This window comes from Pezoporus occidentalis, unplaced genomic scaffold, assembly GCF_034315485.1.
Source record: "Pezoporus occidentalis ecotype Australia unplaced genomic scaffold, CSIRO_AGI_Poc_V1 ctg16, whole genome shotgun sequence".
NCBI classification, from domain to species: Eukaryota; Metazoa; Chordata; class Aves; order Psittaciformes; family Psittacidae; genus Pezoporus; species Pezoporus occidentalis.
Window position 1 is genome coordinate 8,378,603 of NW_026913425.1, and position 26,768 is coordinate 8,405,370.

Consider the following 26,768-nt stretch of genomic DNA (forward strand, 5'->3'; position numbering starts at 1 on the left):
GGGCTAGCTCACTGCTCGGTCGGGCTGGGTATCGGTGGGTGGTGTTGTATTCTCCTCCCTTGTTATTTCCCTTATCATTATTATCACTGGTGGTAGCAGCAGTGGTTTGTGTTATACCTTAGTTACTGGACTGCTCTTATCTCAACCTGTGGGAGTTGCATTCTTTCCATTCTCTTCCCCATCCCTCCGAGAGCCGGTGGGGTGGGGGGGTGGTGGGTGGGGAAGTGGGGGAGTGAGACAGAGACTGCATGGTTCTGATTTACAGCTGGGCTTAAACCATGACAGAGTGGTACAACACGGGTGCAGGCTGTCAGGAGAGGCTTCATCTCTGCTGTGATCAACAAAATCCATTTAGATTGCTGTTTGTCTCCATCTGGTTTACTACTCTGTGTATGAAATGTAGTCTTATTTGTCACTGTTGCTGTCGTATGCATCTGTCTTGCACAATAAAGCTTAGTGTCTTCCATCTGTGCACATACAATTGTTACATAGTTTAATTTTTTAACAGTGGGGCTGCAGAAGGTAACAAAGGCTTACGGGGCAAGGAGGGAAAGCAAGCCTGTAAAAGAAGCAGACATACCAATCCAGTTTATGTGCATCAGGGTATAAGAAAATCTGGCATAGAGACATCTTTCCATTCACAGCCTCCCAGGTTTCTCAGAAGCTGTGCAGCATATAGCACGGAACTCCCTCCAGCATGAGGAGGAAGGAAGAAAGGAGACATGAGCAGTGTCACTGCTGAAGAGTTACTCTGAACCTTTGTCTTAAAGTATGTCCACAATTCAGTTACCATTCCTCATTTGACACCACCTTAGTCACCTACGTTTACTTGCCTGTAAGACAGAGTTTCTAGGCTCACAGTTCTACAGGGTGTGTGAATATAGTAATTGTGCTACAATTGTTGTGTGTATTTCTCATCTGGATTAAGCAGCCCCATCTGCTAACTTTTGTTCCTGGACATTTTTGGTTTTTTGCCTTCTGCATTGTGAAGGCACACAATGAATTTCTCTGAACTGAGGAACTCCCCCAGCACAATGTTTGCCCAGCTAGGTCAGTTTACCCGTCTTGTTCGGTGCATAAAAGCCCACACGGTATCAGGAAGGTGAGGAAAAGATGGCAGCAACTTTTCTATCAGCAGTGGACACTTAAATACACTTCAAAAACTACCCCATAATTTTTCTTTGCCATGCTTTTATTTCTCCAGCCCTACAAAGCAGTCCTAGAGAATCCTCCCAGTGAAAGAAAATTAGAATGTCACCGCACAAACCTGCTGACTTCGCCCTTCAGGAATGCCAAAAAATATGAAATACATCTGTTTCTTAGTTATGCAAGTCAACTACAAGTCCATACATTCCTACTTCCCCTTAGCACACACAAACTGCATTGATTACAGATCAAGTCATCATGTAAGATCACAAGCATTAAAATAAAAAGATTACAAGAAAGTGACAAACTACTGCAACCACCCACCCTTCCCCCCTACTGTTACAATAGCAAGCTATAGCCATCACAATGTTAGTGCAAGGCAAAGTGTTAGGAAACATAAAATCAGTTACAATTAACTACCAGTTTACAAGATCCAGTGGTATGTAAGGGATTGGAGGCCCTTAAAAATATGATCACACGACAAAGGAACTTCTCTGGTCTGGTGAAAGGTTCTGACCATCCATGTTCCAGGCTTGAGACCTGGAATGCATATTCAAGCTTCCTATTATTTCTGTAGTTGCTGCAAGTGTATGTGACGGCTCAGCTGTGGCAACGTCTGCCCAACAGCACTATCATAGAGAAGCCACAAATGAATTTAATATTTGAACAAACATTGGCAGTAACTGCCCCGGAACACTGGAGTTTAAGGTTGGCTGACACATCTGAACTTTCTGGTTGACCCAGCAGTTGAGTTCAATAAAAACTGTGAACAGCAGTCCAAATTTGGTACAAGTACAGTGCAGGTATATTATAAAACTTTCCTTCCTTCTGTTGTTCCCCCCACCCATCCCTGATTTTGTTTTCTCTAATGTCTAGTCAGGACCAAACTTTCTTTTTCTGAACGTAGGTGGAGTCAAATGATTTTTGGGGAGGGAAGGAGAGGAATCTTATAAAATCTGACAGCTTACGCATCCTAACTGAGACAGATTGGTTTGTTCAGATAGACTGTGTATACAAGGTAAAATGAGTAAGATGACCTGGTGGTTCGCTGCACAATTAAATATAACTGGAAGGTGAAAGAAGAGCTTCATATCTCATACAAGCCTGGGTTACCTGAATAAGGTAATTTATTTATGCAATACTTTATTTTTGTTACTTCAAACTGGTTGCTCTGAGCATTCAGCCCCTCATTTCCATCCTTACATGCTTTGTCAGTAAATTGTGTTATAGATCATATTCATTAGACTGGCTCTTACTAAATGATGTTGATGAAGTTTGAACGGAGAATTTTATTAGGAGCTTCCTTGAGTTTGTGTCTGAAGACCATTAACTAGCACAATTCTTGTATCTGAAGCATGAGAGCATCAGCAGAGTCAGTCTGAGTGTTAGATGAAGACCAGAAGATACCTGGGTGGAATAAACCTGTTCCATGGGTATGTACCAAGGCACATGTGCAAAGGAAGTTTCAGCATAAATTGTAATTTATTTCCATGTTTCTTTCCATCTTTCTTCTAATGCAACAATTAAACCAAAATTAAATTAATCTGTTGTAAATTTGTTAAAGGTCTGCTTTGTGTTTAGTTTTATGTAGTTGATTTTGCTGCATGGTTCCTACTTCAAGGTAGTCTAGTTGGTGATCCTGTTCCATTATCAGCCTTTGGTAGCCTTTTGCCTTTGTGCATATCAAGTGTATTTTTCTTTTTTTTTATTTTTTTTTTTTTGACTCGATAAATCCAATTGCAAGGTAAAGTACCATGCTTGTAGTGGAAACCCAAACCACCCCCCCACTAACAAGTCACCTTTCTTCCCCTAACATGAAAAAACGTAATGCTTGAGTTTGTCTTCTTGGGGAAACTGTTTCTTCAAAGTGCTAAGTATCACCAGCTCACAGGGAGTCCACTCAGCCTATAAGAGAGAGTTATTTGGGAAGACTTATGTATGAGTTGCATGAAAACAAGAAGACACGGATTCATGGTAATGAGTCTTCTATTGATTCCACCACCAAGTTGCTCTTCAGTGTGCAGCAAATGTATAAAACTCATTTGCTTTTCTGTAAAAAAGCAAACTGGATCATGGAACATAAGAGAACTAAGTAACACAAGTACCAGTCTTCACAAGTTTATACAGCACCCTAAAATACAAGCTGTCAGATAAGCTTCATAGAATTTACTTTTATTATTGTCTGGTAAAACTTGCAATGTTGAAATGGATAAAAGCAGAAATAGCTTGGGGAACTTGAAAGCATGGATAGAGGAACACCCCCAGTGCCACAGAAAGTGCCTTTGCAGCTTGTGTAGAAAGCGCAAGGATAAAGGGTGCACTTTGCCTGCATGTCCTTGCTGGCAAATTTTGCCATAAGGGGAGTGATACTGCTGGCAGAGCTGTCTGCTCTTGTTAATGCACGCACCAAGCAAAGATAACAGCATTATGGCTTTTCTGGCTGAAACCTCTCTCTCAAAGGACCTTCATTCCAACTGCCATGGGAAAGCTTAGAGGTAGGAGGCAGTGGGATGCTAGGCAGAATGCTAATGGCTCTAGGCATGGCTTTACATTCTTCGAGGGATCTTGTGTGTGGTCAAGCACAAAAGGAAGGCCAGTATCCCTACAGGTTTTTCCTTCGTTCTTTTAAAGGTTGGTTTCAGGGACAAGAGGGTAAAGATACTAAAACCTTACCATTTGCTACTATTCTTAGCCAAGAGCGAAAAGAGATCCTGGGTGTTTTTTCAGGTTAGTTTTTTTTTGTGTTTTTTTTTTTTTTCCTAATTACATGTTTGTAGCAAACTTTCACTTGCAAGTGAATGACAGAAGAAGGCAGAGCATGGTGTGAGAAACATATCCACCCATTGCAACATCTATGCTTTCTTCTCTACAGAACGTAGCTGCACTTCTTTCAAATCTGTAGGGCTCCAGGGAGATAACCTCATTAATTAATCACACAACTAAGATAGTAATTTAATTTTGGTACTGTGATCATTAAAAGAGACTAGAGGCTGAATTCTGAGCTGTGACATGAAAGATGTTATTTGTGGTCGTTAAAGACTGCTCATTTAAGTCTTGTGAGTGGTAGGGCCTGATTTATACTCCCACTAGGGAAGATTTCGTCTAATGACGGGAGGTGGGTGGTGTCAGGGAACAGCAGATTTTATCATGCCTGTTTAGTCTGGGTGCTGCCTTGTAAGTAACAGGATTTTTTCTATCATCTGTCTTGTGGCAGAAATCATAATCCTTTGCCCAGGCGTGTCCATGCAGAGTGTAGTAGTATCAGTATCACTCTGCCTAGGGAGGCTTTTTAAGCCTGAACGTTGCATTCTTTTTTACGTTCTTCATTGCTTCAAAGCAAATTATGACCATGCCACTTAAGCCCAGCAATATCAGATGATATGGATAATGCCTGATCTAGCTTCTGTATTTTCTCATAGTATCTGAGCACTAATACAAGTATTAATGTTTTCAGCCTCACAAAATTAATGAATTTTGAAAGTATTAGCTGCATTTGACAACTGAGAAAACAGAGGCAAATGAGATCAAACAACTTTCTCAAAGTCACCCAGAAACTGGAGGAACAAAAACCAGATTTCCCCATATGAACATCAACCACAAGGCAGTCTGTCTCTTGCGGCTGAATTTCAAGATTTTCAGAAAGTTGTCTGAGACCTTGTGCAACTGATAAACCTGTCTGGCTGTGTCTCTTGCGCAAATATGTCCAGTGCCACATGTTAGTCTGGAGTTTGAGCCAGACACAGCAGCAGAATTATCTTTCTTCTGATGCCTACAGGGCTCTTATGGCTTCTTTCCCACACAGTGCTGTAGTGTTTTAAGTCCTCCTGAGATCATGTACCCCAGTGGAGCAAATCATGGGATTAGTGTCTGCTACTTTGTACTGAATGATCTCTAATGTTGTGGATTCCCTTAATTCTCCCTTTTTCCCACCTGCCTACAGGAAAGGGAATTTTAAGTATAGTACATCTTTAGCTATCTTCAGGTCACATTCTTCCTCTTACAACAAAACTGCTTCCTGTCTTTTTTTATCTTTTGCATTTTGTACAACATGTGTGTTCAGAATTTAAGGCCCATGAAGAAACAAGAAAAGAGTAGGATTGTTTCCTTCCTTCAGCCAGATCCTACATCTTCTCTGTACTGCATGATTACTCTGAGTTTGTCACAGAACTTCTAAGGGGAAATACACTCTCAGTTTTGCATTTAGTAATATATGCTTGCCTATTTAGATGCCTTCACGAGGAAGCATGTGCCCCATTTCGGTAAAAATGCTTTGTAATGTTGGAACCAAGGAAGTGAATTCTCAAATGTTGAGGACCCTAAATTTGTAAGCAGCGTTCCTTGCAAATTACTTCATAAAAATGGCTATGTTGGGTCAGGCCAAAGGGGGATGTTTAAGATTAAGACTAGACTAATCATAAAGTGATACTTCCCAGTTTCTGACTACTTGCAGCTTGAAGACTTCCTGAGCCAGGGACCAATTTTAACCATTTGGTAATCCTCAGTAGTTTTTTACATCACAGATTTATCTAAAATTTCCACGTAAACTTTTAGTATCCATAGTGTTACATGGCAGGGAGGTCCAAAATTCCATAGCGTACATCTAGTGTTCAGATATCCAGTACCTGTCTAATACTAGTTCTCTAATACATACCTCAGAGACAAGGGTAACATTCAGTTTCATGCAGAATACAATTTTTTTTATATTACACACATCCTATTCACACTGGAATTACTAAGAAATTATTGTCCTGGTTCTAAATAGAGCACGGCTTACAGGAACAAGAGTTGGTATTACATTTATATATTCCCACTCTATTCAGAATTGCCACCTGGGATTTTAGAGACCAAGCACAAACAGAAAAAAACAGGTTTGCAGTATATCTGAAACTTGTGCAATGATTAGAGTACCAAGGTTGTGAGGAACCCCTAGTCAGTACCTTCAACTTGAATTCTTCTGGTTTTAAATATCATTTTGGTATTTGCCAAACGGAAAGCGAAATCTTTCTTTGAAAGGCTGCTATTTCAGGAATGGGAAGCCCACTAGGTTTACTTCCAGATAAGTGAAGTAGCTTTCATTTATTTCCATTTATGTGGATATTCGGAAGACTGAAACTGACAGATTTCCCACCCTTTTCAGGTTAGGAATATTATTTTTCTACCTCTTGTTCTCTCACACTAGTGATATCATGCATAGGAGCAACTTAGTGAATGTAATTATTCTTTACCAATGGACACAATTATGACAAGATGCTAATGGGTACAAACAACTGCCTTGATGGCTTAAAGTTCATAAAGTTTATTGCAGTGTCCAGAAAATGTTACAAAGTGTGGTATCCTATCAGGCATTTAATTTTCTAGTTGTTTACAATAATACATTGGTTTGAAAAGTGAGTGGGATAAGGTTCCTGAAGTTACTAGTTTTGAAAATCTTAGTGTCTGCATAATCTCTTATCCCATTGTCATCTCTCCTATTTCCACGTCTATATGCTTCTTTCTTTCTTCTCTCCCTACCTGAATATTTTTCCTTCATCTTTTTTAATTTTTTTTCTTATCTATCTGCATTCTGTCTCCTGGGGCATGTTTCCCACATAATATTTTCAGTCAAATCACACAAGTGCATATTGCATTTTCACTTGGTAATGACTTGTGCAAGCCATTCCTGGAATCTTGTAATTGATTTCTTTTACACTGGTTCTTCTACTGATTTGCAGATTTAAAAATCCTCACTCACCACCCTCACCCCAGCAAAATATCCTGAGAGAAGATCTGAGAATTAGTAAAGATGCAGGCCAAAACCAGCAATCCACCAGATGGTGGCTATGGATGGGTTGTGGTAGCATCAGCCTTCACGGTGATGGGCCTCACTGTTGCTGTCCTCAAGACTTTCGGTCTGTTGTTTGTTGAAATCCAGCAGCACTTTGATGAACTTGCAAGTACCACTTCCTGGATCACATCAGTAACTATTACCGTCTTTCATTTAGGAGGTAGGTAGAAATGCTCCTCTAGCACTTTATTTTAATGTCAAGAAATTTTGAAGAGCTTCCTTAAGAAAACCCACAAAATTAAAATATGTAAGGCCAATACTTCCTCCTTCTGCCTCTACAGAAAATTGGCATTTGCTTCCTCTCATAAAAGTGTATTCATGCCTCAGACATTAAATGGGTTATACACAGGAACCTGATTGCCTTAAAGAACTTCATGTACATAGACTCATGACTCAATTTTCTACAGGCATTGAATCAAACTCACTGGAGATAATCCTCAGAAATGCAAGGCTTGTTGGATCAAGCTCTTAAACCAGTTTGTGCAAGTTCACTGATCTCACAGCAACTGTCACTTTTTCAAAGTGTTTTAAGATGTAAGGATTGTGACTCTGCCTAGCAGATAAGCCATTTGTTACCAAAACGGTGACTCTCAGTCCTGCTTTCCCACTCTTCGCTTTTTTGTCTTCACCAAGATCCTGCTTCCTTCCAGAACCACCAGTTCGGGCTCTCCTTTCCCCCTGCTTACAAATATTCTGAGTCACTGATCTAACAGAAACCTCATCGAGCTAAAAAAATATAAAAATCAGTTCATTCATGGCATAAGGAAGACAAGACCATGCAAGCAGAGAGTAAGAAGTGAGGGTGAACTATCCCCATCAAAGGCAAAGAGCAATGGGATCAGTATGAATTCCCTCACCAAATGAAGCAGGGAAACATATCAAACATACTGCATTTGATTCTTGTTTTAGTTGTTTACAGAGTTGTTTGTGCCCTTGTAAACCGCAGGGTCCTTCACCATTTGGTGAGGATTCCAAACGTGTGCAGGCATGAGCTGTACAGAATTCATGAAGTCTGGTCTACATGCTTTCATGTAGGTACACACTTGTAATAGGTAAGTATCCTTACATAATAAATGCTATAATAATTTTGTTTGTGAAGACACTTCATTGCATATACACTTTATAATTACATGCATCCTACTCATTTCACACCGATCAGTATTATTGCTTGTAATTTCAGTACTTCCAAAGACCATGGGATACTCATCTTTCTTTGAAAAACGTATTCAGAGGAGCAAACCAGTTAATTAAAAGTCAAAGTAATAAACTAAATTAACTCATGGTTTGAAAAGATTGTCATTTCCATAAACTGGTATCTTTAATTTGCAGTATAAGAGCTTGATCCATCCTGACAAAAATAATTCATCACAAATCATGAAAAACCTAATCTTTCACCTACTTTGCAGATTTATTAATTTTCACAGAGAAATGAATAAATGGGAATCTATCAATTTGGTTTAAAAATTAGACTTACCACAGACTTACTGTTATATTATTTTGTCATATGAACGTCATGAAAAAAAAAGGCAACAGAGAAGGATAAAAGAACTCAAAGTCCTGTTTTGTTTTAATATATGTTTACATATACATATACATAGGAATGTATCAAGGATAAGGCATATGAAATAATAACCATAAACCAGCAAAACTGTATTTGCCTAGCAAGTTGTAAGTTAATTTTCCTTATCTTCTCCTGCCTTTGCTTAATTTATAGGGATAAGAATACTTTCTGCTGAAGATCACCTGAACCTCCAGTTCTTTGAGCATCTTTCCTGGCCTGGCTTAGTCTCTCCTAATATGGTCCTCTGGGAAACCTTCAGAGTCATTTGACTCAGAGTCAAGGATGACCAGTGAATTACTAATTTTTCCCATTTGGATCCTTTCAGTAGCAGTTCTGTGTCTTGTGTGGAAGGAGAGCACATGCTTCTACTTTTGGGGTTTGCACCTGCAACAGGCTGATCAATTTACCACAGCAATGATTCTCCCCATCACACACATAGGCCTTCTCTTGGTGTTGATGTACATCTCCCATCACCTTTGTCTTTGCACTGTGATTATCATTCCTTCCCATTTTTTTATAAGTTTTCTGTATATTGCCCTTAATACATTCAGACTCTGCACCCTACCTATCTTCTCAATTTCCAGTTCATTGGCTAGCTTCTTTATTCCTCCTGCTATCCCATGTTCAATTTCTGACTATTTCTTCTCCTCATTCTGTATTTTAAAAATTGCTTTTTGGTAGTATTTCTGCTCCAGCTACAGATCTTTCCCTTGTCTTTAGATCTTCCATCGATCTCTCCTGAGTCTACTTTCGTTTTGTTCATCATAGGTGCATGTTTCTCCAACTGTACATGCTTTATCCTGGCTCATTCCTGCCACTTAATCTTGCAGACCATGACTGAATTCCACTATGCTTTTTATATCTTTACCAAATCACTGCATTTTAGCTGCAAATGCTGACGAGACACTTTTGGGATTTGTATAACTTCTGCCAGATAGCTGTTATCAGGCAATGTACATCCTGCAGATTTTGCAGACGTTAATAATCTCTCTGCCAGGTTTGTTTCACTTGTCCTAGTTACCAAATTCTCTTCCTGCTTATCTTAACACAGGTGAATGTACAACAACTTGCCCCTACAAACGACTACAAAAACTCTGACGGCCTTTTCTTCATTGTCTTCGCACTTACTTAAGTTTATAAGCGTGATCCTCTTTATCTGGATTTTATTTTATCCCCGAGCTCCAATTTCCATAACATTAACAAACAACAGGGAGCTGACTCTGCCTCACGAAACCCTGCGGAGAACTGGTGCTGTCGAGTGTCTCTTGAGAGCCCTCTAATGGCCATGGAAAACATCCCATACTTTGGGTTTGAAACTATCCCTGCAGAGCCGAGAGCCTTTCCGTGATGGCCTTGGTTTTGTTTCACTGATGCAAAATACCAGGCAGTACAACTGGTCCTTAATTATGCAAAAATATCCTTAACGTTTCAGGTGCTTCCAGACAGTGCCTAGGCACCAGTGCTTTGGAATTGCTGTACCAGATCACATCTGTACCTGGTGCAACTTTGCCCTCATGTTGAGGTGTTCCTGCAGTCTGTGCAGGGAAACCACCACTGAAATAAAAATTTAAGAAACGAAATAGTAAAGTAAAAACAAACCTCAATTTTTGTCTTTTATAAAACATTTGAAATTCTGTGAACAGATGATTTTTCAAAGCTCTAAAAGATAAAGTTTTCTCCAGAAAATTTCATGCCAGCCATATCATTGATACTCTATCAATAACGATTTTGTTTTATGAATTAACTTGGAGATTCTTATGACGGGGTATTGCTTTCTGCTAAAACACTACACAAACTGCTGTCATGTTGTTAGTTGTGTCCTTACAGAAATTCAGAAGGACTGTTCTGCAATGAAGGTACTGAAATGCTCTTTCCCTTTAAAACACCCATATACTTTGAATATGTTTTAAAATCTCTGCCACAGGAACAGTCATTCCGCTACCAGCAAGAATCCAATATTAAAGTCTTGATTGACCACCCCTGTCCCCTGTCTCCTCCAGAAGCTTTATTGGATTATTCAGTCCTGTTGGTCACCCTAATGTTCCTAACGTATTTATCTTTCTCCTATTTTGCTGCTGATTCAGCCCCTGCTGCCAGCTCACTCTGTGCACGCTACACACATCGGGCAGTTGTGATCACTGGAGGACTCCTGGCTTTTTCAGGAATGACACTGGGATTTCTTGGACTCAACATGGTCTGGATGTATGCAACAACTGGCTTCCTACAGGGTATGACTTTATGGCTTTATGAATTTCTTTCACCAGCAGCTCAGAGATCTCATTTGAGGGTACTAATGGTAGGAGTTTGAAAATCTGATTTCTATTTTGATTTTATGAGTGACTAGAACCAATATCCCCCCCTTAAAGGTAATTTCTCTCATGTCCCACTCTGGAAAGAAGAATTTGCACTATAAACCTGCAACGACTAAAAAGGTGAATAATCAAATGTTAGTAAATTTCACCTGCATATTATATGCAACCAGAAAATTGAAAGTGTTTTATTTTTCACTTAGAGCCAAGAATTCTGTGAAGTTTTAAAGAACATAAAGAGTGGTGAAGTACATGGAAACATAAAGATTCCAGATTTTGTGCTTTCTATCAAATAATCTGTTTTGTACACACCCCAAGCTTTCAGTTGATTCCAATCCCTTCTTTCCTATAGGTAAAAACAGGCCAGAAAGTTGTCTCCAACAGCCAGCAGATTTTCCTGGAACAGGAAGTGAAGCTGGCAGGCAATAAAATAAAGCATTCCCAGTTCCATGCTGGATGCCTGAGAAAATGTCTGGAATTTGAGCCCTTTGGCAGTCCTGGGCTGCCAAATAGTTTCTAGGCAGCCATTAAAATCACCATAAGTTAGAGCAAGTTTGAAGCATGGTCAAAGCAGTCAGGCAAGAAAATGAAGAGCAAACAGAGGTAACACAGCAACTTCCTTCACATCCTCCCTCACTTTCTACCCTAAATACAGCTCAGCTTAACCCAGTGATCTGATCTAGTACCAGCCTTAATTAGGATAGCACAGACACTCTGAGATCCATCTAGTTTCAATGACATAGCCATGTGATTTCTCACCCAGTGGGAAACCTGTCAAACTAATGTTGTTTGGGTTTTTTTCATAAGAATATAGAAGTGTACGCCTCATACTCCTGCTTTTTTGTTTGGATGTACAATGTATTCTTATAGGACACACACCACAAATAGACTCTTACAAATAGTACAATGGAGCTCATGCCCTTGCTAAGAGTAAAGTTGCTTTTCTTTTACCAGTTTTCAACTTTGCAAATGTAGGAGCATTGCTTGATTTAATTTCCACCTTCACAAAATACCTCAACAGTGTCTGACTGCTGCTATTTGTATTTGTGTTTTTCAGGACTTGGGATTTCCTTTTCATGGATACCAGCCATTAGCATTGTGAGCCATTATTTCTCCAAGAAAAGAGCTTTGGCCAGTGCTATTGCCAGTGCTGGAGAATGTGTCTTTGCATTCATGTTTGGGCCATTTTTCCAGTGGTTGATAAGTCAGTATGGATGGAAAGGTGCCCTCTTGATCATAGGTGGCATCCAACTCAATATCTGTGTCTGTGGAATACTGATGCGACCCCTGGCAAGCAGCTGCCTCCTTGAGGCTAGACATTATGAAACTGAGAGACCACCTGGCAATGGCGAATCTAGGATAGACAAAGAAGATAAGTCTCCTACTGCAAACAAAACCTTCAACTGGATGCTTCTGAGACAAACAGAGTTTGTACTTTACGCCATTTTTGGCATATTAGCTGCTATGAGTTTTTTTGTTCCTCCCTTATTTTTAGTTCCACTTAGTTACAGCCTCGGAATAGACGACTCATGGACTGCATCACTGCTATCCATTTTAGCTGTAGTGGACTTTGCAGGCAGGCTGCTCTGCGGCTGGTATGCCAATCTCCACGTTACCAAAACTGTTCATTTGCTGACAGTGACAGTTACACTGATCAGCACTTCCCTGATGCTGTTGCCACTGGCTAACAGTTACCTGTCCTTGGCAATATTCACTGGCTTCTATGGATTCTTCTTTGGTACAACAGTCGCCATTCATATTACAGTGCTAGCAGATGTTGTAGGCATGCCAGATTTTGACAGTGCTCTAGGGCTTTTCATGCTCATTCGAAGCACTGGAGGTTTTGTGGGACCTCCTCTTGTTGGTAAGTTAAGATGATACTCTGCCAAATACAGTTTACAAGAAGAAAGGGGAATGGTGACCCAAACTGAAAAAAATCTGTATCTGGACCCGAATTTTCCCCTTTTATACCTCAGGACTATGTGGACCAAAAAGTGTATAAAAACAGTCAATTTAACTCCTCTCCAAAATATCTTTCTCCCATTTTTATCTGTGATTTTAGAGATACCTGTTCAACATAAAGCAGGGAAAAATGGCAGAGTTCACATGGTGGTGTTTCTGCTTTCTGAATCCCACAGAATCCCATTTAGTGGACTCCCATTGTCTTGCTATGAAAGTGTAACCTTGGGACAAGCAGCAGATCCACATTTTCAGAGAAGAAACTGAGATTTGAAACTAATGATGTTGCATAAATGCTGGTATTGTTGGGAGGGTTTCTACAGAGCGTCAAGTGGAACAGCTTGAAACATGAGGCTATGTGTGCCTCAAGGAAAATATTACAAAGATGCCTGCTGTTTTCAGGCAGCATTTGAGCTAACCAATATAATGAATGGGGCAGGCAGCACATAAAAACAGTGGGAAGAGAAAGCAGACAATGAGACAGCACATGGATTTATGGGCTGGCAATGAAGCAAAATCATCTTGGAAAAAGCAAGACAAACAAGCTGCAAGCTGCAGAGACTTTACAAAATGATGTGGCAGGAAAATTACCAGTGTGACTTGTAAAATGAGGATCTGAGTTCTAATCCAAAGACCACTTTTCATGCACTACAGTAACTTTTGTGGTAATGACACCACTAATAGGTTGAAAATGGGTTAGACTGAATGCTGGAACATTTTAAGTCACTTTTAAAAATAAAAACCAGGAAGATTTATAGAGAATTTGAATCAGAGCAATACCAGAAGTACGTTGGGAATATCTGAATAAAATACAAAAGTAACAAGACATTTATGTAATGCCTGGTCACTAGTTTGTGACCTCTTTGGGTATATATAGTAAGCTAAAAAGAAAGTGTGGAAGAGGATGGAATCATAAATGCTCCTTGAGCTCTCCTCCCCTTTGTTAAAAGTAAAATTGAAAAGATTTGGATCCAGAGCTCCTTTGCCTAACAGGACTGATGTTAGGCAAATGGGGAATGGGGACTAGGGAATACACTTAATGTGGACAAACTTCCCAATGGAAGACCAAGCAAGCAGCCCTCATGAGCCCACAAATGAACCTGCCATCATACCCACAGAGCACTCAATTCTACTACATATACTGCTGCAGTACTGCATTCAGTACTTTGGTTGGCTTAAAACTACCTAAACCCCAGACTATTTTATTAACATCTGTGACTCTTTGTAAAATAATGAACAGGAAAGCCCGTAACGCTTCAGGCAACCTCTCCAACTGTGTCTCCAGCAGATGCTTCTCCATTTCTTCTTTAACCTCTCTCATGCTGTACTGTTATGGTTCCAAATTATAGCAACCAGTGGCAGCTACACCACAGAACATGGGGCTACTCAGACACAAAGCTGCATGATTAGTTTTTTTCTGCCTTTATTGTCTGCCATGGTTTAGGTTGGAAAGTGCTTCAAACTGTATAGTGTTTTATTTCTGTAGCAGTTCACATATGCAAAGTAAATGAGATGTAAGTTGTGTTCAGATTTAAAAACGATATAATGGGGTAATGTTCCATGCACTCCTGATGTAGAAAGCTGATGTAGTCAGCATACTCACTTTGTGAGAGGATGTGTTCACACTGCTGAGATAATTCACATAAGCCTGCTTTCTATCAACCATATTGCTCTTATTTGTTTCTTTCAGGTCTGATCGTGGACATGACAGGAGATTATAGAGCAGGCTTCTACATGGCAGGAGCAACTCTTATCCTATCAGCTGTGTTTTTAGTTACTTTAGATCAGCTCCAACAGAGAAAAGAAAAAGGGACCCAGACCAATACTAAACAAGAAAACTCGATGTTACACTATTCTACCCTCCATCTCCTGAAACTTCAAACCAAAAGGTATCAATAACATGATGTAGTGGTGTGACTGTATTGGATATCTTACAGCATTTCAGGAGATACAGAAGTATTTTCTCTGAACTCAATATAAATAGGATTTATAAAATGATGGGAGTTTTGGATCAGAATGTTTGAAACTGAGGAAGAAAATCATTTAGCTTATAAGGAAACCACACCAGTAACCATTAGCATATTATTTTGATGTTGGAGTTGCATTCTGACTACAAGTCTTCAACACAGTCCCCCAGGGCTGTGATAAGCAAACTAGGGAAACTGTGGTCTAAATGAACACATGACACATATATGCAGCAGGTAGAAACCCCAAACACAGACTGCAGCCATAACTATCAAATAGGAAGAGGTGTCATCATCACAGATGTTCAATGTAGGGAAATAGTGTTCAGTACTTCCAGTAAACAAGTTGGATGTGAAAGCAAGAGTACATGAAAATATGTTTGAGCTAAAGGCAGGTACTCTACAGAGCAGAGCTGGAATCCGAAAAATAAGTAAACCTGATAAGTGGGGAAAGTTACATGAACAATAGAAATATCAGAACTAAAAAACAATACACACAGGCATAAAATGGAGAACGATTGATGAAAAACAGAGGAAGACATAAGGCTACAGTGGACTTCAAACCAAGTAAGAATCCCAGATGCAACCCTGTATTAATAACAGTAAATGTCTTCCTGTGTTATTGTAAGATAGAGAAGATAATGGTGCTTGTCAGGCTTCAACTTGAAGAGGTATATAAGTTGCAAAGAATTAAGCAGAATAAGAATGAGAAGGGTTAAGGAAGCAGCCTAAAGAAAAAGTGTGAGAAATTAAGTTTGTCTGATTTAGAAGACAAATGTTTTACTGAGCATGAGAACAGCCTTCAAATCCACAGTAAATTGAGATAAAAAAGACAAAGTTAATTCCTTTCCTTGTTAAGGTAATTAGTAATTGATAGAATTTACAGCAAAGCAAAGTTGTGTAATAGGGGAAAAATCTTCACTGTAACCTGTTAAGCATAGAAACAGACTATAGGGAGAATATGAAAACAGAGGTATTAGAAAATAGATAAGATATGGGAGAGAATCTAAATATATTCAGTTGTGCTTCAGAACAGTGGGATGGCCTAGATGACTTCCTGAGATCCTCTTTAGTCCCACATTTCGCTATCCTGAGGCTCTCTGAGCAAATATGCAATTTATGAGATTCAAAAAAGTATGTATCCAAATCACAGTGTTTTGGTTCATTTTATTTTACCAGGGGGAAGAGAAAACGTAGAAGAAGAGAGAAAGGGTTAGGTCATATTGTAAAAAAAAACCAACACAGAACAGTAAAAGGGAAAAAACATAGCACTTGAAAGCTTTGCAACTATTACAAATACCATGGCTGCCTTAGTTATGAACTTCAGAAATTTTTACCATTAAAACACTTAACATGTGAAGTCAAATTTAAATGTAACTCACTTACCTAAAATATTTTTTTCTTGTCTCATAAGAGTATCAATTATTTCAAAAATTTAATTTAACTTTCAGGAAAATTACTGAACCACTAATAAGTCAACTAACTGTAAGGGTTTGATTGTGGAACACATGTTGGAAGGGACACAACTGGGTGGGCAAAATCTTATAACAAGGCCCTGAAATTTCTGACAAAACATTTTTCAATCTTGTTAATTGAAAAACTTAGATTCTTCTAGAAAGTATTATTCTCCAGTCTTCTGCAGTGTTCCAAAATTTAAAATAACTCTTCATTTTTCTAAAGTGAAAGGAAATGGGAATTGTTGGAGGGTGGAGAAATGGAGAGATGTTTAATAGATGCAGCTTCCACCTCCAAGTTTCTGTTAAAATTCTTTACATGAATTATTTACAAGCCCTGTATTTTGCTATGCCCTGACATCTGGCACAGTCCATAAAGAAGGCTGGCGGCATCCTGGGCTGTGTGAACAGGGGAACATACAGCAGATTAAGGGAGGTGATATTCCTCTCTGCTCCACAGCTGTGCCTGTGCTCTGGGACAAAGTACAACTGCTGGCTGTGTATCTGTTTAATAGCACAGAAGTACCACCTAGTGTTAGTATTAATTTGCCAGGTCCCCACCAGTCTGAACAGGCTTCTGTGACACTGTGAAAGGAGACAAAAAAAGTCATTCTTTTATTCCTTTTTGCTAAATGGAACTGATCATGCGGACACTCTCGTCAGCTGATGTCTATGTATCTGTTTAATATCATAAAAGAAGTCTTAGTGTTCACATTAATTTTGGGACTGCTTTTACTTCAGCAATATTCCTAGTTGAGTTTCACTGGACTATTGCTGTAGGAATTATTTGCAAAGGGCTGTTTTTTTTTTCCAAGCTGCTAATGATGTAGTCAGTGTTGCCTATATTCAGTTTCTTCAAACAAAAAGCTTCTGAGATTGCCTTAGAGACCTAAATCAGCAGCTTACCTGCAAGGAGTTTCTGACCCTAAACCAGTTAGATACTCAATGGGCTAAACAGGACTGTGAGGCTTCAGAAAGAGCCATCATTCTCTTGAATGGCCTCCTGAAATTACATGCAAGGAAAGTCATAGCTGTGCCTCACTTTGATAGTGCCCAACTGCATCCAAAAGGTTCTCACCCATAGAATCATAAAATCGTAGAACCATAGAATAGTTAGGGTTGGAAAGATCATCGAGTTCCAACCCCCCTGCCATGGGCAGGGACACCCATGATTGGTTATCTTTCATCTCATGGAAATAGTCCCATAAATCTGAACAATCAGCTGGCCTCAGAACCTGCAGTCAACCATGGACAAAGTAGCAGCAGAAAAACACTGCCAGAAAACTATCCAATCCTTTTTCTTTGGAAAAACAAGATACAGGAACACAAGCACCATTGCATTCATTGCGTCCTCTTGGCATAGCTACTAGAGGATTAAGACTACCACTTCTTTTTTACTGTACTTTGTTCAGAGATGGAGCAAAGGGAGATGGGTCTGACACTAAGGACCACAGTTTCACTTTGAAATCATCTGAGGGGGAACTTAGATTCGTGAACCAGGCTTTCAGCACAGTAACGCATTAAAGGTGTCTGTACAAGGCAGTCCACGGGACAACATGTTGCTTCCTGGAGGTGCCTCAGTTGAGGCAGCAGCAATTTGAGGAACAGCTTCTTCTCAAAAAGCTCCAAATCAGACCTCTAGTAGAAATGGTCTGCCCTGGAAGCCAGATAATACCTACTTTAATCACCAAATCATGGAGAAATGAGGATCTATAGCACCAACTGAAAACATATAGTATCATTATTCGATCTTACAGTACTTTTGTTACTGTTAATGTAGATTTAGCACTGAAATACTTGAGCCTTTCCATTGAAATTTCCATAAAACTCAAAATTAAAGCACTGACAGAGCTAGCAGCACTGCCTTGGAGAAATAAGGTTTTGTAAAAAAAACTGAGATCAGGACCAGGACATGATATTTCATCTTCTCCATCCAATTCTTCAATAGCATCATTGTGTATCTACATACCAGATGGCACCGCATATCCATGAGAAAGTTGATCTTTTTTTCCTTCCTTGTTAGACTATTAATAAATGAGTCATTCAGAACACAAAATACCCAGTCAAATACAAAATATTGACATTTTGCCCCATCCCTGCCGGTGCTGGAGGCAGGAAGGAGCAGGCAATGATTCTGGTGTCACATGGATTTTCTCTAGGTCTGAAGTTTGATTCTGACAAGAACAAAAGGTACCCATCATCCTCTCCCAGAAGTGAAGCTTTTCTTTGGGAAAACAGATGATTTATGATAAACACTAATAGATTTTCAGAGTGCTACAGAAGTTACCATTGCTTGGGAACTTAATAGGCTTGATGGCATACACTTACCATTTTACAGACATGGGTATCTACAGAAACTTTCTCTGTATTTCTTTCACTTTTTAAACTCTATTGAGTTCTTCTGGAATAATATCAGAGCAACAATCAAACATTTGGTCAAATGAGCAAGTTTATGCTCCTTACTAATGTTTATCATTCTTCCTCCCGTTATTTTTCCTTCTGCAAAAAATGTGTTGTTTCAAACTTTAATGGGTCTAGCAAAAACAATTAGATCCTTCTGGTGTTAATCACACAGTGACTGAGGTTGAAAGGGCTCTCTGCAGGCCATGCTATCCAAGCCCTTGCTCCAGCATGATCAATTGAATCCCATTGCTCAGCACCATGTCCAGACAGCTTTCGAGTATTTCAGAGGCAGGAGACTCTCCAGCTTCTCTGGGCAACTTCTGCCAGGTTTCAGTTACCCTCATGGTAAAAAAGTGTTTCCAGATGTTCATGGGCACCTCCTGTTTTTCACTCTGCACCCACTGCCTCTGGCCCTGTTACTGTCACTCTGGGCACCACCGTGAAAACATATCCAAAACCAGATCAGATTTTTACCATAGTTAGGCAAAGCGTAGAAGCAGATAAATGGTCTGGCTCTTCCTAGCCCTGCACTAGCTAAGAACATTGATGTCAAGACTTCTCATTTGATTTCCTAGGGAAATGGTTGTTGATCTCTCACACTCTCTGTTCTTTCCTGTAAACTTTTGAATCTGTCAGCCATTTTCAACCACATTTGGAGCCAGGTTCACAGCTTCAAAAATAAATGAAAACTTCAGAGTTTAAGTTTGAGTCCTTCAAACTTAAAAAAAAACCTAGAAAGTGGCAGGACATTAATGGTTAATTGGGAAAAATGACAAGCATAACGTGGCTCTCCTTTTTAGATTTTTTTTAATATGACAGTAACTAACACAGTACCCAGACTCACAATTAGTCACAGACTGCCTTTTCTTGCCTGGTATTGTAAATGGAATTACTGCAGCATGAGCACAGGCAGTTAACAAAAGTGAAGCACAGGCTTTGTTAGTTCTGCAGCCCATGGGGCAGACTCTCTTTTTGTTGCAGCAGCTGCTTACCAGTACAGAATTAAACTGCACTTGCTTTAATCTAAACACTTCTACCATGGAATAACAGCATCCATCTACAAGTTCTGCCCCAACTATACTGGTTTCCACAGTGCTAAACAGTGCAGAAAGTGTGCATAAACAGAGCTATAGTTAAACATGTGAAATCACCAGCCCTCTGCCACAAAATAATCATCCCTAAATCAAAACAGATTTGAATTTAGAAGTAGTCAACCCACTCTGGCAGCTTGTACTGATTAGGGAGGTAAAACAGTGTTGAGCCATTTCTTAGAGGATATGTAATAAATGAAGACATAGCAAACTTTTTGAGCTGCTTGTCAGGAGGGAAGGATGCAGACTCTAGGAAAAAAAATAAAAGTCGTCTCCTTGCCTCTTTCATGCTAATTAATGCATTCAGAAGCTGTATTGAGAGGAATTTAAACTCGTGATAGTCATAAGAGAACAGATCAAAGAAGAAAAAACAGAGCAAGTCAAGGAGAAGAAAGCTGCTCATGCCTTTCAGTTAACAGACAGAATACACGTCTGAAAGAGGTGAGATTTGTATTTTTTTATTCTATGCAAAATTTTCTGTGTTGCTTCAAAACTGTGCTTGAGAAGAGATATAACTGCCTCTAAGGGAACTCTGAAAATATTCTGTTTCCTTTAGATTTTATATACTTTAACACACTTTTTGTACTTTACTTGTGTAAGGTAGGCAGATAAGCTGGATACTATCAAGTAGGATCTGTTCTGCTCTTTAAATGACAGAAAAATTATTTTTGTAATTCTTCTTTACTGTTTGATCAATAAGATTTTTAATTGTTCAGACATTTAGCTGGATGATTATTACATTAAGACTGGAAATTAAGATTATAATACAAATTCCCGCACATCTAACTATAGACTGTCATCAGACACAAATTAGTATAACCATCTGAAAAACAACAGATCTCTGAGTGTTTATGCTGGTTCAAAATGTGGCCCTTGGAACGTTTACAGACAATAACAGAAATAAAGAAACAACTACTTCAACTCTTTGAAAGGACAATTTTAATTTCATTTCTTCTGAATAGTTTTTCTTGTCCGGGTAATTTGCCTTTCTTTCTATATTCCTGAGAGATTTCACTTCAGAAGTCAGCCATCACTTAGTACCTGAAGAAACCATGCCAAATTCTTCTCTGTTGCATTCAGGTGCAAATGCCTTGACGTCAGTATAGCTATGCAAACATAGACTACAGTTGCAGTTTTGAGTTTGAAATCGAGACTGTCGCATATGTATATGAATCTACTTGATTCTGACTATATCCGATTGTCCTGCCTCCCTAGAATGCTCCCATTAAAACAAAAAAGTTGATAATATGCTTTATCATTGCACTGAGGCACTGTATTTCCATCTTGCAGGCTTGAGCAGGACCAAGCTCACAACATGCCCGGAAGAAACCACCATACAGATGGCAACTTTTTCAGAGGGAAAGGACATGGCTATCTTGCAGCAGAAGAGTAAGCATAAAGCAAAACAAAATAGTATCAGAAAATGTCACTGTTGAATATATATGGAGTACATTTTAGCTATCCTGTAATTTTTGTCATTGCAGAATCATTAAGAGCCCTCAAAGGTTAAGAAAAATCAGACTTCAAGAATCTAGATTTTGATCATATGATGATAAGTCATTATCCTCTACAATAAAATTACCAGGTTTATTGAGACTTATTTAGAATTTTCTTCTGAGGCGGTTGCAAGGTGATCTTTTTCACTGAGTTTTACCTCCAGATCCATATGCCTCTCTGCAGGACCTCAAAGGGACATTGTCTCACCCTAAAGAATCGTGTAAGTGAAAAGCCTAGAGAAACAGAAAAATATCATCAAAAAGCAGATGGAGACATCAATGCCATACAAATGTGACCCTCAGTAAATTGTTTGGTGAGACTCCACTTAAGCAGAACTAATTCAGGCTAATATTTTGTTAGTTTTGTCTGACAATAAAATATGTTTGGTCTTTGATTATTAGACACACTGTGGCACTGGGGATATATTATTATTTTAGATAAGTATTTCCAATGTGCTTGGGATATGTCTATGTGAAATGTGCTTCTGCTAGTGGGTTAGTGGACCCCAAACTTGGTGACCTGTGCCACACACATACAGCAAGATACTTGTTTCTCCATGTTCATCCCTAGGCAGAGAGAATAAACAAAGGAGAAGGTTCTCTCATAGTGCTTTCAGAGTAGTTCAGCTCTCCAAAAGCTGGCTGCTTATGTCTCAACACTTGAAACTAAGCACTTTCACCTGTAACTGCTATGAATTCCAGTGGCTGCAATTGTAAGCAGATTTTCTAGGTATGTGAGGGAAAAGTGACTCTCTTCCCAGTATCAAAAGGAGCATTCCAGATATAAGCACAGATTCCTAATAGAACAGCTCCATTTTTAACTGGAATTGCAAGAAATTGCATACATGCTTTTCATACTAGCCTCTTAAGCAAGTGAGGAAGGAGTTAGATGGCAAACACACAGTTAGAATCATCAACTCCATAAATTAGGTATATCCTGGGGAGGGGATAAAGGCTAACGAACAGCTAAAACTAGAGTGCACGTGAAAAGCAGAAAGCACTTTGTATATGTAGAATGTAGAATGTAAGAAAGGCAGCAGTTGCTTGGAGAAGCAGTCCCTCCAAGTTTTAACTGTGCTGGGGACAGGAACAAAACCAGTGGAGCAGTCTTGTAAGTCTGAAGATCAGCTGCAACACAACTGCACCAGGAAGGAAGTTGATGCCGTGAGCTCTATTCTTGGGTTGAACAGATGAACACAAAGTCTTGAAGGGGCAGGAGCAACTTGCAAGACTCAGGTATTTGTGAAGAAGAAAATCCCTTTGGGTCCATGGGGCTTTATGCTTCAAACACCAGTTGGGCAGTTCAGACGAAGAAACAGCCTGCTCTGCCATCTGCTTGCATCTCCTTTCAGGCTTCTTGGGTCACAAGGAATCACTCCTTCACGAGACTCTGAGTCAGTGAAAATGATAGCAAATAGATATAGAGGGTCTCTGATAAGTCACATACCCAACTCCTCAGTCCCAATGGAAAAGCCTGGCAAAAAAACACCCTGCAGGGCAACTGAACAGATGATATGTAAAAATGTGTTAGGACGGGTTTGTCCCAGCTCATGTGGTCTTTTTTTTTACTGTCCTCTGTTCCCTTTAAGCATTTTGCAGACTCTTCTGCTCCTGAACAGGTGAAGAACAAAAAACAGGGGGAGTGAATTTCATATGCCTTATGAGGGAGGAGGAGGTTTTTTTTGTAACTAGGAAACTTGCAATTACTTTGTCAGCTTGTTTTCTGACAGATAGTGGAACTGTGCTGCGCTGCTTCTCCCATGTCCCTGGTAAGCAGTGGGAAGGATGCCTTACAGCACAGTTTGCAAAGCCTAAGTTCCCTAAAATGACCCAGTGACACTGGTACTGTGCCGGGCGTGTCATGGAACAAGAACTGAAGAATTACACAGCTCTATCAATAATTCAAAGTTTCCTGCTCTGGTTTTGAGGTTGCGCAATGTTTCACATACCCAAAAAAACCCCTCCTGTCACCAGTAGCTGTTGCAATATAATGCAATTAGGGTACATTTCTCAATACTTGTTGCCTAGAGAAATTTAACAAATGAACATGAGCCGTGCCTCTGCAGGTGTGGCATTTACTAATTTCACATTGTCTTCCATTATTGCAATGCAGGGATTTTTTTAGAAGCAGTAGTCACTGTTACACCATTATCTTTGAACCAATGCATTCCTCATTTTAAAATGCTTAAGAGAATATCAGAGAATTAAGCTAACTGCTTAATGTAGAGACTGGCTAAAGTTATTGGTATTTCGTCCAGTTTCTGAGGTGAATTATGCTCCATTCCTTTCCCTGATAAAAGGATACTTGATACAGACTGCAAACTTGCTCCCATCAGTCTTGCTCCCAGATGAATGCACCTAGTTCTGGTGTTATATTGTTTTGCTTTTCCAACAGAGCCCTGGGTATTGGACTTTTCTTTTTGGTGCTGGCAATTTTATTTATCTTTGGCTGCTGGTATTACAAAAGACGCAGTGGCTACAAAAGTCTACGGGTAAGCATGGCAGTTTGTGTTCTAGTTTGCTATTATTTTTATGTATTATTGTTATTTGCATTATGTAAGTGCTGAGAACATTGAGTCTGTAATAGGACATCATTGTCTCAGGCAGTATATACACCGACATATACACAGGTAAAACAACACAATGTGAAACACAGCTTGCCCTGAAGAACTTGACAGTCAGGCAAAGTGGTAAGAAGAAGCAGGAGCAGAGGGAGATGATACCAGTTGCCCAACTTTGCCCAACACACCACTGGATGCAGCTAATTGTAGTATTATATTTAACACACAAACCCAAGATGTTTTCTGTGTATTTTCATTTAAATAAAAATAACATATTCACTGCTCATAAGATTTACCCCTAAATTAGGACAGATATATTTAGAGTAAATCTGGGAAGCAAAGCAGAAAAATAACTGTTACAGGTAAGTAAGCAAATACTATGTTAGTGTATGGGCAATGCATGATTATTTGTATAAAAGTCAAAATGCAATTTTAACTTGTACAAAAAAGCAGGGCAGGTTTGAGGTTTGCTTTCTAAACACTACTTAGTGTCTTCTTAAAATATATTAAAAAAGGTACAATCCATCTTGTAACTTCTGTTATTAGAAGTCTCAAAGCTTTATCTTTGAAGTTCTGCTCTCTCTACTATGAAAGAGAGGTCACTTTTAATCTAAGTTGAAAGCTGTATCCAATTATATATTTTACAGTAAATATATTTTAGTTATTCTAATATTTTGGAAAAGATGTGACTACGTGGAATTAAAAATCATACCGCTCATTTAAGTCAGCAAACCCATTTCATTGCTGTTTCTGATAACTTTGTCTTGTTATCTTTCCAGTGACCTATCTTAAACGTGTATCAACTAGCAGAATACATAAAACATAAGTTTTCATAATGAAATGTTTCAAAAATGAAGGTAATACTGGAAAAAAAACCACCTCCTTTGAAAAGCAAACCAGAATTCTTTCATGCCTGCTTTGTACCTCATGGGAAAAAAAAACACAATCTCTTTTTTAATTCCTTCTCTTTGCAAAATGCTGCTTTTTGGTTTTGAAAATCAAATTTTTGTTAGGTTTTTTGGCTAGGGGAGAACTGGTACAGAATGGCTACAAAAGAAATGATGGAAGAATAGAACACAATAAGGTTGGAAATTAAAGAAAGAAATGGGTGGGATAAAAAGGAGATAGCATTCAGGTATGTGAGCAGGTCAGTTCCTACAGCAGCCCTGGACCTAAAAAGTTTGATCCTTATTTTTCTGGCAATGCAATTGAATAATACAGGAGAGACAGTATGTCTCAGCAGAGACAGGAAGAACAGATAGTTAGATAACCCCTCTTACTTGGTGGCACTATGTCTATCCCTAACCCTAGATTCTAATCCATAGTGTAAATGTGCTGTCAAGTATTAAACACTGCATAATTTACTCCAACTTCACATTTTCTTCTTTCTTTCATCTTCTGCGTATTTCCTCATTATTTGTCACAGAGCAAAAGTTCTGGTGTGGGCACAATAAGAACCGCAGTAGGTGAAGGAACAACGCTGGACTGCAAAATGGCTCTGCAGGAGTACAGAAACTTTAATTCTGTGGTAAGTTTCATTTATTTACAACACAGTAAAACATGGTGAGACAATCTCAGTAAACAATGATTTCTTTCTAGGGGTGTGCTCTCTATATTAGGTTTTCAGTGCCTCTACATTACATTAACTTAAAAAGTACTATTATTCTGAACTATTTTTTTTACTGGGAAAAGGGGTTTCTAAACCCACTATGGAAAATTCTGCTTTTAAAAAAGTCTCTCCTTTCACCTACCTTTATTCTTAAGTTGTATGATCATTATGCAATCTATTAGAATGCTGTAACACCTCACTTCTGAAATGTACTGAATAGACAAACACCTCGCGAGCAGGTGTCCCCTTTGCCATTCTGATAAACAACAGATTGTATCTGGTACACTATACCCCAACAAAGATTATCAGGGAACATTATAAAGCTTCAAGGTTTTAGCTCCTCTAATCATTATGGAAAGAAGAACAGTGAAACCCATAATTTTAAAAAAGTTAAAGTAACTTAATTTATAAAGATATATGTCAATGGTGTATTTAATAGTTTTAGAATAGGGAAAAGGCTAATGTACAACCAATTTTAAATAAGCTGTCCAAATTGTTACCATTTGAAATAAGACAATGTACCTGTGTCATAACTCTTAAAGAAAAGTTTCAATATTATTGAAATAATAATTTTCAATTATTATTTTTAATTAAAAATTGAAATTTTTAATTAAAAATTTTCAATTAAAAAATAGAAAAAAATCCTTTAAGATTCCTGTCCTTTTAACCCTAAAAATTTTCTCTTTGGATGAATGATTCAAACAATATTCATTTAATCTGAATGAAAACCAAAGACCATACTAGCAAAAACTAACGTCATAATTTCCTTCTACCTGTTTTTTCAGTCTTTCACACACATTTTCCTTACCACAGGTACCTGATGCTCCACCAGCTTATGACAAAATCGCTGCAGATCACTCACCTCCACCTTATTCACCGTAATAGGAGATCTTGAACTCTAATTTATCTTAGAGTTTTTTCTTAAACCGATTTGATTTCTTCATGCTCCCTCTTAATTTCCTGCACATGCTTAACTTTCTTAAGGCTAAAATAATGTGAAAAAAATCACATGCTTTCACTAACAGTTGCTGGAATTTTTGCTGCTCAGTTTACAGAACTGGTTCTTGAAAAGCCTCAATAAATCTGAATGTGCTGCTGTTTGAAGTTTTTCATTTCCTGTCACCAGATAATACACTGTACTCAAGTCTGGGGATCTTGCATCCTTCACAGATCTACCAAGAATAAGTACATACCAAGGAGTATCAACCAGAATAGAAAGTGCTGTTTTCATCTTTCCCACTTATTCTCTAAACTATTCCCTAGACGGTAATGTACAAGAATCTGTCATAAAACAGACAAAATCATTTGACTACATGTCCTGTGACAAAGAACAACCATTTTCCCTACCAGCAGTTCTTCCATTAACCAGCAAAAAGCAACTATGTTTATAG

At 38.8% G+C, this 26,768-nt stretch overlaps 2 protein-coding genes across 3 annotated transcripts; both read left to right on the forward strand.

Annotated features, from left to right (window-relative positions):
* Positions 1 to 6,774: 6,774 nt before the first annotated feature.
* On the forward strand, positions 6,775 to 15,991 carry LOC134160468 (monocarboxylate transporter 13-like). Its single transcript, XM_062612500.1, has 4 exons — positions 6,775 to 7,130; positions 10,616 to 10,759; positions 11,898 to 12,704; positions 14,490 to 15,991. The coding sequence occupies exons 1-4, from the start codon at positions 6,929 to 6,931 to the stop codon at positions 14,696 to 14,698; spliced, it is 1,362 nt and encodes a 453-aa protein (XP_062468484.1). The 5' UTR covers positions 6,775 to 6,928; the 3' UTR covers positions 14,699 to 15,991.
* Positions 15,992 to 19,858: 3,867 nt separating this feature from the next.
* MLANA (melan-A) lies at positions 19,859 to 26,273 on the forward strand. 2 transcript variants are annotated; one of them, XM_062612502.1, is made up of 5 exons: positions 19,859 to 20,152; positions 21,002 to 21,100; positions 23,603 to 23,699; positions 25,195 to 25,296; positions 26,191 to 26,273. In XM_062612502.1, exons 2-5 carry the CDS (start codon positions 21,027 to 21,029, stop codon positions 26,257 to 26,259), a joined length of 342 nt encoding a protein of 113 aa, XP_062468486.1. In that variant the 5' UTR covers positions 19,859 to 20,152; positions 21,002 to 21,026; the 3' UTR covers positions 26,260 to 26,273. The 2 variants fall into 2 exon arrangements, with proteins under 2 accessions (XP_062468486.1, XP_062468487.1); XM_062612503.1 differs by lacking the exon at positions 19,859 to 20,152 and having other exon boundaries at positions 20,922 to 21,100.
* Positions 26,274 to 26,768: the final 495 nt, after the last annotated feature.

Excerpts from the sequence above, each read along its gene's own strand:
- MLANA (XM_062612502.1), top strand. The coding sequence starts at position 21,027 with ATGCCCGGAAGAAACCACCATACAGATGGCAACTTTTTCAGAGGGAAA. Across the intron at positions 21,101-23,602 it reads GGCTATCTTGCAGCAGAAGA|AGCCCTGGGTATTGGACTTT; the intron begins GTAAGCATAAAG and ends CTTTTCCAACAG. Across the intron at positions 23,700-25,194 it reads GTGGCTACAAAAGTCTACGG|AGCAAAAGTTCTGGTGTGGG; the intron begins GTAAGCATGGCA and ends TATTTGTCACAG.
- LOC134160468 (XM_062612500.1), top strand. The coding sequence starts at position 6,929 with ATGCAGGCCAAAACCAGCAATCCACCAGATGGTGGCTATGGATGGGTT. Across the intron at positions 7,131-10,615 it reads TACCGTCTTTCATTTAGGAG|CCCCTGCTGCCAGCTCACTC; the intron begins GTAGGTAGAAAT and ends CTGCTGATTCAG. Across the intron at positions 12,705-14,489 it reads TGTGGGACCTCCTCTTGTTG|GTCTGATCGTGGACATGACA; the intron begins GTAAGTTAAGAT and ends TGTTTCTTTCAG.